Here is a 12,708-nt window from a genome sequence, read left to right as displayed (position 1 = left end):
CAAGCCTGCTACCCAAAGTCACTGAATGGATGTTACATGCATTCATATATCATCATATGAAAACTTTACATTAAACTCGACGACACATTATCAGTAGGATAAAACTAACCTGTCTCACGACGGTCTAAACCCAGCTCACGTTCCCTATTAGTGGGTGAACAATCCAACGCTTGGTGAATTCTGCTTCACAATGATAGGAAGAGCTGACATCGAAGGATCAAAAAGTGACGTCGCTATGCTTTAAACTGCTTTTGTATTTATCTAAAGGAGGTGTATGTATGTATAAGTGTGTGTATGTATAATATCTATATGTATGTATGTATGTATGTATGTATGTATGTATGTATGTATACATACATACATACATACATACATACATACATACATACATACATACATACATACATACATACATACATACATACATACATACATACATACGTACGTATGTATGTATGTATACATACATACGTATGTATTTTCTGAGTATGTATGTATGTATGTATGTATGTGTGTGTATGTGTGTGTATATGTATATATATATGTATATTTTTAACATATCTGAAAATGGACAAATCTTGACGGAATCAAGCAAACGTGGTTACAAGGGGTAGAGCTAGATAAGCCTAGGCTTCCTTCTACTCCCTTTTGAACAAATAAGATTTTTTGATAAAGTGAAAATTTATAACGCAATGTTTTTTTTCTTTTCTGTCTTCTCTATTGTACTATGGAGTTATTATTTTCAGTATTTTTTACTTTCTTTTCTTGTATTTCTTTAAATGTTCGAAATAAACAAACAAACAAATCATATGGAAACTTTCCTGCTCACTCCGCGTCTAAACCCCTATCATCTTCTCTTGAGACGGTAAGAAGAGGCAGATCAGGCAGATGGTGAAAGAGGAGAGATAAAGCAAAGAGAAAGAGAATGCTAGAGAGGAAAAAGAGTTGAGTCCAAAGGCAGCCTGTGGTCAGTCAAGTGAAAATGGGAACAGCTCATTCAAGCAGGCCAGCTGAGCTCATGGACACTTTACATTCTGTTATTGTCATTTTCCTTAGTGCATAAGAAAACCACTATAGAATGTGATCAGCTGTAAAATTCAAGATTCTGACACAAGCTCTTATTTTATGAAAAAGGTGCTGGTGAAATATCTGGTAAGCATATAATGTCATCATTGCTCCTTTCTTTCACAACTGTGAAAGTCAACAACACACGCCAGAGGCCACGTTCATGTCCGGGATCCAAGAGAATGACTGCAGAGTTAGATACTATTGCGGGATTGCATAGATCAGAGTTGCAGGGCAATTAAGTCATAGAAAAAGTAAATATTGTTGATGATGACAAAAAGATGCATCCATTTTGTGAAATGAGGGTGAGATGGGTGTTGGGTGAGTTATTTTGCCATTCTTTTTAAATAGGATATTTTGAGACAAAATCATTCAGACAATCCTTTACTGCTCACCTGAGGGGAAAGTCAAGACTCGGGATTCAAGATTGTTCCTACAACTCAGCAAGAACTCATGACAAAAAAGACATGTAGAACAATTGTGTTCTCTTAGGAGAGCATAAAAAAATAACACAGCCCGTTTTATTAAAGGAACCTGGTGGCCATAAAAAAAATAATAGTCACACTAAATCTCCCTTCAGCAAACAAACACCAACTGCTGCACACGCATAACCTAAAAACTTGTCTGCATCAAGCTTAATTTAGACATCACTTCAAGTTGTCCTATCTCTCCATTCCTAATTAAATGGCTTTCTGATTTTCAGCACACGCATGCACAAACGCACAATAGGAACATACACATTCTGTCCAGAAAGTATTCATGTCAACACATACTCTACCTGCTTAGCAGGATGTGAATTGTCCAGGGGGCATCCCATGATACCCGATGAGTGCCTCCTCTGCATCTTTTATGTTGGCGCTGTGCACAAATCAAGAAGTCTTGTGATACAATATGTTGAAGTAGCCTAATCAGTGATCTCTGTCCTTAACTGCAGTTCAAATGGCACACGAACATCAATACAGAGCATCTGACATTTCAGTGGAGCAGCCCACTCTCGTTTCCTCGCTCGCTCTTCTAATCTGCTTCTCTGCTCTCCTCTGCCACCTCATGAACCTCCCTCTGCCCTGTAACCCGCCTGCCACCCACGTTGCATCTGCCAATCGCAAGTGTCCGCTGCTGGTCCAGTGATGAGACGAGCTGCAAAACACGGAAATCCCAGGTATTGAAAATACCTGGTTGCTAAGATTCGTTGGGACAAAGATCAAAGTGGGTCGTCAATGGGCCATAAACTAGTTGTTGGATCTTTCGATGGTCACAATTGTGGAGGGTTTCCTGTAATAGGTGTGCATGACAACCAAGATGTGGGTACGATATTATCAGAAAACAGTTGTTACATATTGATCATTGCCCAAATATAGGCATCAATGTTGTTGAATGGGTTTCAAAATCAAAGAAACCAGCTAAAACTCCTTAAAATTATTTTTTCGCCCACATGTGGGTAGTAAAGATGCGCTTCTTTATGAATGAGGCCAATATGATGGTACAATTTATTCAAATACAATCCACAGTATTGGCCAAAAAGACTTCTTTGAACTCTAGGGTGCAAAAGGGTCTTTGTGACACATTAATCATTAAAACCACTCAGTGTTCTTGCTGACTCCAGAGAGGATTAAGGAAGGAACTTATTCTTAAACCCATTCCTTTTTTTAAATCAAATTTTCAATTTTTTTTCACCACTGTGACTGCTCTATAAACAATGTCAGTGAGTGTGTGGTTGAGCATTTTAAAATGAGGACAAAAAAGAGGACGCACATTCCTATTCATTTGCTGTCTCTACTTTACTTGCCCTCACGCCTCCATCTAAAAATAAAAGAGGAGCAGGAGCTACTGATGATGATGAAGAAATAGACTCATCACTATTCTGTCACTACCGACGGTTGATGTGCAGCACCATCCACCAACCCCCATCCCGCCTCCCCCTGCTGCAATGATTTTACAACTTGTTTACCATAGCAGTCAAATGATAAGATTGAAAGTGTTTTTCTGAGTAAAAGCCTCTGACAGAGTTACCTTTGCTTCCTGCACTGCACGTTAGGACACAAACACAAAAGAAAGCTGCAATCGGTGCGGATAGTATACCATCATATAATCCGATACAGTCTTGAAAGTTTACATTATTTAGTAAAAATTGCAACATACGAGTAAACAGCATTTATATACATGATCCTTTTACTGTAGAAGCACCATAGGCTCAAACCAGTTTTTACCTTCTAGATCTGGATTTGCCACCTCAGTGAAAATACTCACTTGCCTCTGCATCATAAAGCAACAATTAAAAATAACTATGGAATGTGCTAGGCATAAAAAATCATGGTTTACCTACTGAACTGATGTGTTTGTGTTCTTAGTGTGCATGAATTAAAGTGGTTATGACGCTGACGCCGCCAAGTCCACCTTCCTCCCACATTGTCATCATTGCACAAAACCACATTAGTGCTGCTCAATGAAGCTAATTGCTCCCAATACTCATCTTAGGAGGCCCCGTGAAACCAGACCAACCTGGCCGTTGCTTACTGATCTAATTAAGTGCTCACCTCATGCGTGTGTCTAAGTGTGTGTGTGCGTGTGTGTGCGTGTGTGTGTGTGTGTGTGTGCGTGCATGTGTGCATGTGTGCATGTGTGCATGTGTGCGTCTGCGTGTGTGTGTGTGAGAGAGAGAGAGAGAGAGAGAGAGAGAGAAAACTATGACGTCAAAACAGCTAGGTGTCTTCTGAGCATTAGTATTATACGACGAGTAAAAAAAACTAACCCCAACAAAGGAATATGTCAAATATCAATATTCACTGTGCTATACAGCAGTGTTTCCCAACCTTTTTTCATTCATGGCACACCTTTTCATTGGAAAAAATCTCGCAGCACACCGCCAACAAAAATCTGTTAAGCTCCTATATTAAAATCAGTTATATTAAAAAGAAACACGTAGAGTCCTGTTCCTATATATGTATGGAGAGTCGAATAATTTAATAGAAATAAATACTAAATATTCTTTAAATTGTATTCCTTTTTTTAAATAAAAGTGACAGTTTTTTAAAAAGGTTTTAGACGGTGTAAGAAATAAACTATTTAAAGTGATTGTGATTAAAATAAAAGAATCAACGTGATTTTGTTTACCGTTTTAGACTAGGTCTATAAATATTGCAACAATAAGAACAAAGTCACTTTTAAAGACGCTCTGCTGTTCTGACAGCAGCTGAGTGGCTATCACAGTCGAGGAGTCTCGACTTGACTGCTTATTTTACGTATGTGAAAAATAACCAATCCAGGTTCTCCGGTTGAACTGCATTCTCTGATTTCCATCGGACCACAAACGCACCACAACCGTCATAGCGTCTGTCACTGTTAGCAAAAGCACACAGCAACACACACATAAACTGAATATGTGCCGATGCAATACAATCATATCGACACAATATGAAATCTCAAGATTCTCCGATTCTCCACACATGCACGATTAGCAAGTGGCTGACCAGGCCTTGCGCGAACTGACCAGTGGTTTGGCGATCCTGTTTACAATGCGCTCCGTAATTAATATTGGACAGTCCCACGGCACAGCTGAACGTCTCTCACGGCACACCAGTGTGCCGCGGCACAGTGGTTGGGAAACACTGCTATACAGTATAAGCAACATATTGGCTCTCAGAAAACAAAAGTAATGCTTGGGTGACATGGAAAGAAAGAGAAGGAGAAATTGTATCTATAAATTATTTATCTGCAATACTTGGTGTTTTATCGTCTACTTTTCATTACAAAGTGGTATGTCGTGATTTAACATTTTTCCCTAAGGTTAAAGTATGAGCTTGTCCTTATGACCATAAATAATTCAAAATTCACTAAAAATAAATACTCCATGCATATGTGCCATGACTGAAAGGTGAAATGACTTCAAATACTTCATATACAAATTCATTTTTTAAATGGAGGAATGACATCATTTTCATCACGTTTATCTCCACCCTTTTGCGTCCCTTGTGAATGGATTGTGCTGATGGCAGTCGTGAACACCGCCTCTGGCAAATATGTGCGCGCGTGTGTGTCTCACAGAGGAGTTGCATGACTAGGCCTTTGCATGTAATGTCAAGTAAATGCATACATGCATCTGTCAGCAAAATTATTATTGTGCATGTCCTTTTTGCATTCTCCCTATCATGTATGTGATGCATGACATGCTGTGTTGACACTCTTACATTAAGGCTTTCTTCAAGACATGTTAGAATTCGTCAGTGAGATTTGTTGTTCACTCATTCGGAAGAACATTTGTGAGCTCAGGGGTCACTGACGCTAGACCAGAGTGACATTTGATGGGGTTAAGGTCATCGTTCTGTGTGATCCCAAATATACTATTTCTCAAATGTGAGTTAAAACGCATAAATGCAAACTTTGCCCTGTATTGTATGGTAAAACTGGAAAAGAAAACTGTTAGGGTAATAACAGTGCACATTCCAACTCCAACATATCATCTTTACTTCAGCGACTAAAATGCATCACACGCTATCAAGTCCTGCATGCACTGAGCTCATTTGAAATTCACACACATCATTTCCTCCGAGCATCCCCCATCCTCCCTCCACCCTTCAAGAACGCACGGCTAAGTGGAGTGCTTTTACCGAACGTTGTTGTAGCCATGTAAGGCTACTGACGCCAGCTTGTCATCCTACTCCTATTGCTGCAAGACCAAAGTGCGTCACAACTCCCATATCCCACTTCTCTTTGTCAGCTTTCTGCTTTCATTGATTGACATTGACGATGCCGGGCATTTCAGGTCCACACCCATCAAACACTTATTCTCCATTGGAAGCCGCATGTATACTGACAAACATTTTATTTCTTTTGTCATTTTCCTCCCGTCTTGAAATGCTACAATTGTTACCACAGGACAATCAGGCAACCACAAAACATTATGGGACAAAACAACAATTTGGGAGAAGAGAGGTAGGGGATGGAGTTGTGCCGAAGAGTGTTAAGCTGGCACGTTGAAGGGTACTGAATTTGAGAGAAAAGAACAGAATGCTTTTTTTAAAATGTGTAAAGCACAGGTGTCAAACTCAAGGCCCGGGGGCCAGATACGGCCCGCCACATCATTCTATGTGGCCCGCGAAGACAAATTGTGCATCAAATCCATGTGTCATTACTAGAATTGCAAATTGTCTTGACTTTTAATATATATATATTTTTAATATTTGACCAGTTTTTACTCGTCTGATTTGAAAACGAGTTATTTGTCAGTTTGTTTTGTAGCTTTTACTGTATATAATATGAGGTGCTCATACATTTATTTGGGTTGACAGTCATAATGGCCCTCCGAAAGAAGCTATGACTACAATGCGGCCCGCGAAAGAAAAGAGTTTGACACCCGTGGTGTAAAGCATAAATGCATATACTTAGGGTGTCAGTATTTCACATAACGATAATCACAGCATAATATGAATAATCAGAAACGTGATCTTCCAGAGAGCAAGTGTTTCGTTACTATGCAACATATGACATCACGAGTCTGCTAACAGTCGCTCTGGCACTTAGCTGCTCTACACTATGTCACCAATGTGTGCCTCAGCATCTGTGAGTGAGACACGCAACTGAACATTTTGGCGGAGAAATAAAAGCATTCCCAGATGCATAGGATTTAATATTACCCTCGATTATCTGATTAGTTAATGTAAAAGTAAACTGGACAATCCAAGACAAACATACTGTCAGGAGACTGTTGACTGAGCACAAGCCACAAGGAAGTAGAGACACACAAACACACACAAAGCACGACCTCTATGATACATAGATGTTCAGTAAGACACTCAGTAGAAACACTTGGTAGCATTTTGCAATAAATATTTAGCTGACATGTGCTTGTGAGTGTACTTTGAGTATACAGTAATTTTCTATGCCACATTGTGTATACTGTGCAGTACTGTCTTTGCAGAAAGGAAGGACTAAATCACCTATTTTGGACTGAACCTTTATGAGCTGTTTCTTCTTCAATAAATAATTGCACTGAACAGTGGTTAGTCGTGCTGATGTTCTACTGTAGCTTGCGAGTTTGTGTGATGGATCGCAGAGCACAGAACAGATGCCAGTAAGGTTTTATAAATCTTTTTAATGTCCATAACAACTTCAAGGGGGAAAGACAGGAGCAATCATACAAAGGAAAACTTGCTAGGCGACGAGCAGAATAGCGAGCAGAGTGATGGAAACCAGGAGAACACAAACAACAACAAAAAAAAAACGGGGAAAAAATAGCTAAGTACAAAACTTGGTATACAAATTGTCACAAATACAAAGAAGAAAAGGGGCATAGGTAACATTCCAGAAACAAAGAATCATCTGGCCCACTTTTGCCCCTAATGCCGACCTTGAATGCTTTTCCAAAATTAGATAAAAGCCAGACTTTATAAAGATCGACGATGCAATGCAGTTCAGTTACTTTAGTCTTTTGTTGGACAAGTTCAACCACTGAACTGCTTTAACAGAATGAATTTAAAAGTCTGGGGGAATACATATTTCCTCAAAATGATTCAAATGGATCACAAACTTCACGTTTAATTTCCCTACAAATAACCTGTAGCGGGCTAGACTTTGAGAAGAGGGTTTTTGCGCCGTTGTGGGCGTGAACACAGACGATTTGATCCACCATAGTAGAAACAGCTCCTCTCATTCCCTTTAAAATCGGCACGCAAGAGGCACACAGTCCTTAACATGGTGGAAGCTCAAACTGATTTGCTGGAGTCCATGCAGGAGATCAAAGTAGTACATTTATAAGGTACGGCAAGCAGACCTGACAGATGATGTAAAGTTGGCTAGGAAGATGACAGATCTGCAAAGTGGGCACATGGATGTGTCGGTGTGTTTGTTTTTATGTGTCAGTCATGTGACTGACAGGTGACGAGTCTTGGGTATAGCTCATATCTCACCTTGCATGCTCCCCATTGACTGAACATGAATGAAATTGTTTTCACTCTTTGTGTCACCACGACATCAATGAACTGTCCACCTCTGATCGGAAATGGCATTGCCCTAGTATCTTCTATGAAGCAGCTAACAAAGAAACCTATTTTTTGAGTCACTTTTGTGCACAGCTTGGTCTTTGTGCTCAACTGTGTGAGATTCTCTTCAAATGATAGGACAGTGCTACCTTACTGACTGTAACAGGAGTGAGATTTCTAAGTAGAAGGTGCACAGATGGATGGATGGATTTACAGCAGATTCAACATGTTACGTGCCCAGACCAAAACCCGCCTTGCCTCTCACCAAGCATATTTTGGAGCTAAAACACACCATTGAGTAAGTAACAAGGCAGTCCTTGTCCAGGGCCACCAAACCTCATCTGGACAGCCAGCGGGGAAGCCACTATATGTTTGTGAGCGTGTGCATGTGTATACAGGTCTGGTAAAAAGGTATTTGCTGCTGCCTTTTAGCAGCAAGCTGTGGCAGCTTCCTTTCACACTTTTTCTTTTTTGCTCTTTTTTTTTTCCACTCTGGCCCTCACCTCTCTGTGTGAAAGCATTATGGCATGGAGCCACATTCGCATGGCCCGGTGACAAACACACGAAAACAAACACAAAGGCCGACTAACAATGTGCGATTGAGTTAAACTTGCTCGAGCGCCGAGTGCATGCGAGGGCTCCGAGCGTTGTGATTAGTCTGAGCACTACGACCGACTCGTTGTCCTTTTACACTTATGCTGTGCTTGGCAGCCGACCATCTCCCTCCCCCTCTGGTTTCCTCCCCCATCTTTCAACGCTTTGCCTTTCCCCTAAACCTCCCTCCTTCCAAGATTTCTCCCCTGTCATGCAGTGAAGTTTCTTTGAACGAGTTTGGCCAATGACATATTTTGCTGTTTGACTGCAGCTACAAACCGAATTCACATTTTTCATTCACATATTTTTTTTAAATATTACTACACCTAGTGATGGGAAAATGAACACCACACCACAAAAGTCCGACCCCTGAAGACACCACTCATGGAATGATTATCTGCTATCGAGGGCAACCTATGATTGTCCGAAGCAGAGATACGGGAATAATTTCCAGCCGATAATCCTGCAGTGTAAACGGGGCTTTAGCATATAGTAGCATAAGTAAGCTATCGTAAATTTAGGACACAACATTAGCTTTTGTCATACTAAAGAAAACTGAATATATCTTCTGCAAACATCTAATATATTATTTACTTTACAAAAAGTCAAGGAATAGCTTCTGCTTTGATCATTTTTGGTGTGTCTTTCTTCAAACAGTATATTTGACAATGTCTAAGTTACTTTGGTGCATGCTGCAAGTCTGACGGTTCATTATCGGTTTCATTCTGATTCTTTTAAGAGTTGCATCATGAATATTTCAAAAGTACTTTCTTCTCAAAGAGTTAGAGAAAACCACATAAGAGATGACTGTAAGTACTCTAAAAGAGTGATTGATGAGCCGTGAATGTTGGGGTTTTGTAAAATTCCAGCCCATTTGCTCATTACCATGTCTGCTGAAAGAATGCCAAATTATTGAAGACAACCTTGCAGAGCCCACATTTGTTTCATTAATTCAAATGTTGTTGGCTTCCTATCGAGCAGTTAAACTCTCAAAATGTTGTGTGTTTATTTGAAATGAAGACCAATTTTCTCAGGGGTCCCTAAGGAAGCGCTAATAAGCCTTGATGAACTCAGAGAGCCCTGGAAACGAGAACAGGTTGTGTGTCCCTCAGGAAATTCATTTGCGTCAAAGAGAGAATGTGGGCCTCCCCTCAAATAGACTTCTGAGCACATGTCTTTCCTTTAAAATCTTTTGAAAGTCTCCCTCCCACTCCCCCTCTGACACAGATACTGCAAATGATGTGATGATGACTATGTTACGCAACGGAGCATTGCCTTATCAGAGGTCTGACTTCTATTTGTAAAGGGTAAAATATTTCAGAGAAAAAACATTTACTCCAGAGTACTGAACCTGAAAAACAGTTAATGCGTTCTTCTTGTTTTATAGACAGACACTTTTAACAATGTATTCTTGTGCTGTACTTTATTTAAACAATGACAACAGTTCCCTACACTCCAAGACGTACTTTCAAGTAGCGCTTACTAATATTAACTGGTGGGAGGAACAATCACATTGATTGACCTTCATGTTCTCATACATGAGCAAGCTCGTTGTGCTTAATTCTCCCCGTCTTCCAACTGTGCTGGGGATGTGTACCGTGATTGGGCTGAAAACTCGTGCTCAACACAGACTCATGGGTCATAACTGCCCGAGCAGGTTGTGTGCCTAGTGTGAGCACTCTTTTAAATATGTAATTGTACTTATTTATTTTTTACCATCTTTTTGACCACGTACTGCCATCCTGCCTCATACTTTCTCAGTTTGGTCGGATAGCCGGGTCCTCACAGCAAACGTCTCAGTGATGTCATCAATGATATTACAATACAAGGTCTGGTGATATGTTGCTATTTAAACCTCTGACCTAAAGTAAAGTTGAACTATAGCCAACTAAATAAAAAATGGCATCAATCATACCTTTTTACTGTTTGTGAGTGCCTTGTGTTGTCCATCTGGTTTCATTAAATGTATTATGGTTGTCTCTTGGCATCTTGGTATCTCACTGTGATAACCTACTACATGTGACTATGACATTAGTTGCTTCATAATAGTGGATTGTTCACAACTGTTATTTCAGAGAGTAACAGAGATGACTATAGTTTTCATTGTGTGCGCCATTCTGACTTTTTCTTCCATAACTTGTCATTAGTCAAATGACTGAAGGTTTTTAGAAAGTTTGAGTTGAGGGGAGAACTGCACTACACATGTCAAAACCTTTCAATAATTCAATTCAATAGCAGCATGACATCATGCTCATCCCTCATTAAAATAAGATCATGTCTTTGACCATATACATCAACAACAAAACATTAATAACAAGCCAAAAATATATACATAAATAAAGTCAGAGAAGAATTTGAAATATGTTCCTGATTCCAGTTCAGTAAAGTGGCTGTCTTGCCTCTGGCTTGGCAGGCTACACCAGCCGGCTTCATAAATATTGCATCAAAAATGCTTGATGAAAACTCCGCTTCTCTCAGGTACAACTGCACTCTGGAGAGCTTCATTATCTCTAGGCCTCTAACCTAAAGCCTCGCATGCACGGAAATATTATCATCTTGACCGATTTTTAAAATGCGAGGGACCATCCAAGTGAAAATATAAACTAAATTGCTGTGTGTGATGTTATTTTTCATATACTGTGTTGTGTGCTTGGAAATTACTAACAAAGTGCACCACACACTTAACCTTCTCTCCACTGACAAAACAGCCTTCCGGACAAAAACAGAGGTTTAGCGCAGCACCAAGAAAGGCCTGAGGCAGTGCAGTTTTGCTGAAAAATCAACGAGGAAAAAGGAGTGGCACTATTAGTACTAATAGTGGTAGGAGTAGGAGTTAAAAAAGAAACACAGTAAGTATTGTGTGCTGAAAAGTCAACAAAAACATGATTTTGAAATTAACCAACCTCAAATCAAATATAGTTACTCTGCAGAGTGCACTTATATAGAACTTTAACTACATCATATGGTCTCCAAAGTACTTTGAAGTACAATAAATAAGTGCACTGTATAATACTGCTTTTACAGTTATATGCATCAAAACACTAATCTTACTTTTCATCCCTACTTTACCAGTTACCAACTTCTAAAGGAGATTTGTGACTTGAATTCCAGTTGAAAAGTATACATGGATAGATGCAAAGTGTGAGCAGTCTCGCCTCACCTCTGACTGCACAATCCCTGACAAACTGCAAGTGTTTGCTTTCTGTCTCCCTTCACATAATATTTTCATAGACTTTTAATAGAGCCTATTATAATTTTCCACAGTCAGGATAATATATTTCATAATTGAGAGATACATACAGTGTTTGATCACGTAAACAGCAAATAAAAAAGCACGCAGTGAGGCAGACTATATTCTGCCACACTAATGGGGGCATATGAGAGCACAAAGGCTCACATTGGTGCCGTTCTTTGGCGCAGATGTAACTTGTAAAATATACTACACTCAATCAACTGCCTAACCATTGTGAATTATTATGACAATCAAATGAGGAACTGCCAACATCCAGCTGTCACTCTTATTTCGTTTTTTTTGTGGATGAATGCTGTGATAAATACATTTGCTCAGACTCCACACAATCGATTTGGTGTGATTTTACTCATAAGCATTTAAATACATCCATTAAACATTAAGATGACAATAAACAGACTGTCAATCTGAAATATGATAATATCTAATTGACTGATGAAACCCAGCCCCAGACACTATGAAAAATAAATAAATAAATAAATAAATAAATAAATAAATAAATAAATACCATAGCACTGCAATGATAAAATGTGCTCTATAGTTTAAGTTGGTGAACACTTGCATCACTTGCAGACAGCGCACATGATTGATAAGTTGATAAAACATACTCCTATGCCCTTTTGTATACACGCACACACACATACACAAAAACAGTAATGCGCACAGCAATTGCACAATCTGCATGAAGCCTCAATCTGAGCCCAGCAGGACGTTGACGACCACATTAACAGCAGTGGCAGAGTGCAAGTAAACATCAGGCATGCAGACCGTGCATAGCTGCAAGTGCCTCTTCCAAATATAGATGGCCTCGAAGATTCACGATGG

General features: G+C 39.6%; 1 protein-coding gene across 5 annotated transcripts in view; it reads right to left on the bottom strand.

Moving 5' to 3' along the window:
* pde3a (phosphodiesterase 3A, cGMP-inhibited) overlaps positions 1-12,708 on the bottom strand; it is a 34,125-nt gene that overhangs the window by 20,418 nt on the left and 999 nt on the right. Inside the window, exon 1 of one of the 5 annotated variants that reach the window (XM_049726301.2) lies at positions 1,844-12,322. The exons of 3 other annotated variants lie outside the window; for them this stretch is intronic. In XM_049726301.2, coding sequence (XP_049582258.1) covers positions 1,844-1,909 — 66 coding nt within the window. In that variant the 5' untranslated portion in view covers positions 1,910-12,322. Of the gene's footprint in view, positions 1-1,843; positions 12,323-12,708 lie in introns of those variants that run through there. One more of the 5 variants, XM_049726304.2, reaches the window with a different exon arrangement.

This window comes from Syngnathus scovelli, chromosome 7 (genome assembly GCF_024217435.2).
Source record: "Syngnathus scovelli strain Florida chromosome 7, RoL_Ssco_1.2, whole genome shotgun sequence".
Lineage (NCBI taxonomy): Eukaryota > Metazoa > Chordata > Actinopteri > Syngnathiformes > Syngnathidae > Syngnathus > Syngnathus scovelli.
This window is presented reverse-complemented; position numbering and strand designations above follow the sequence as displayed.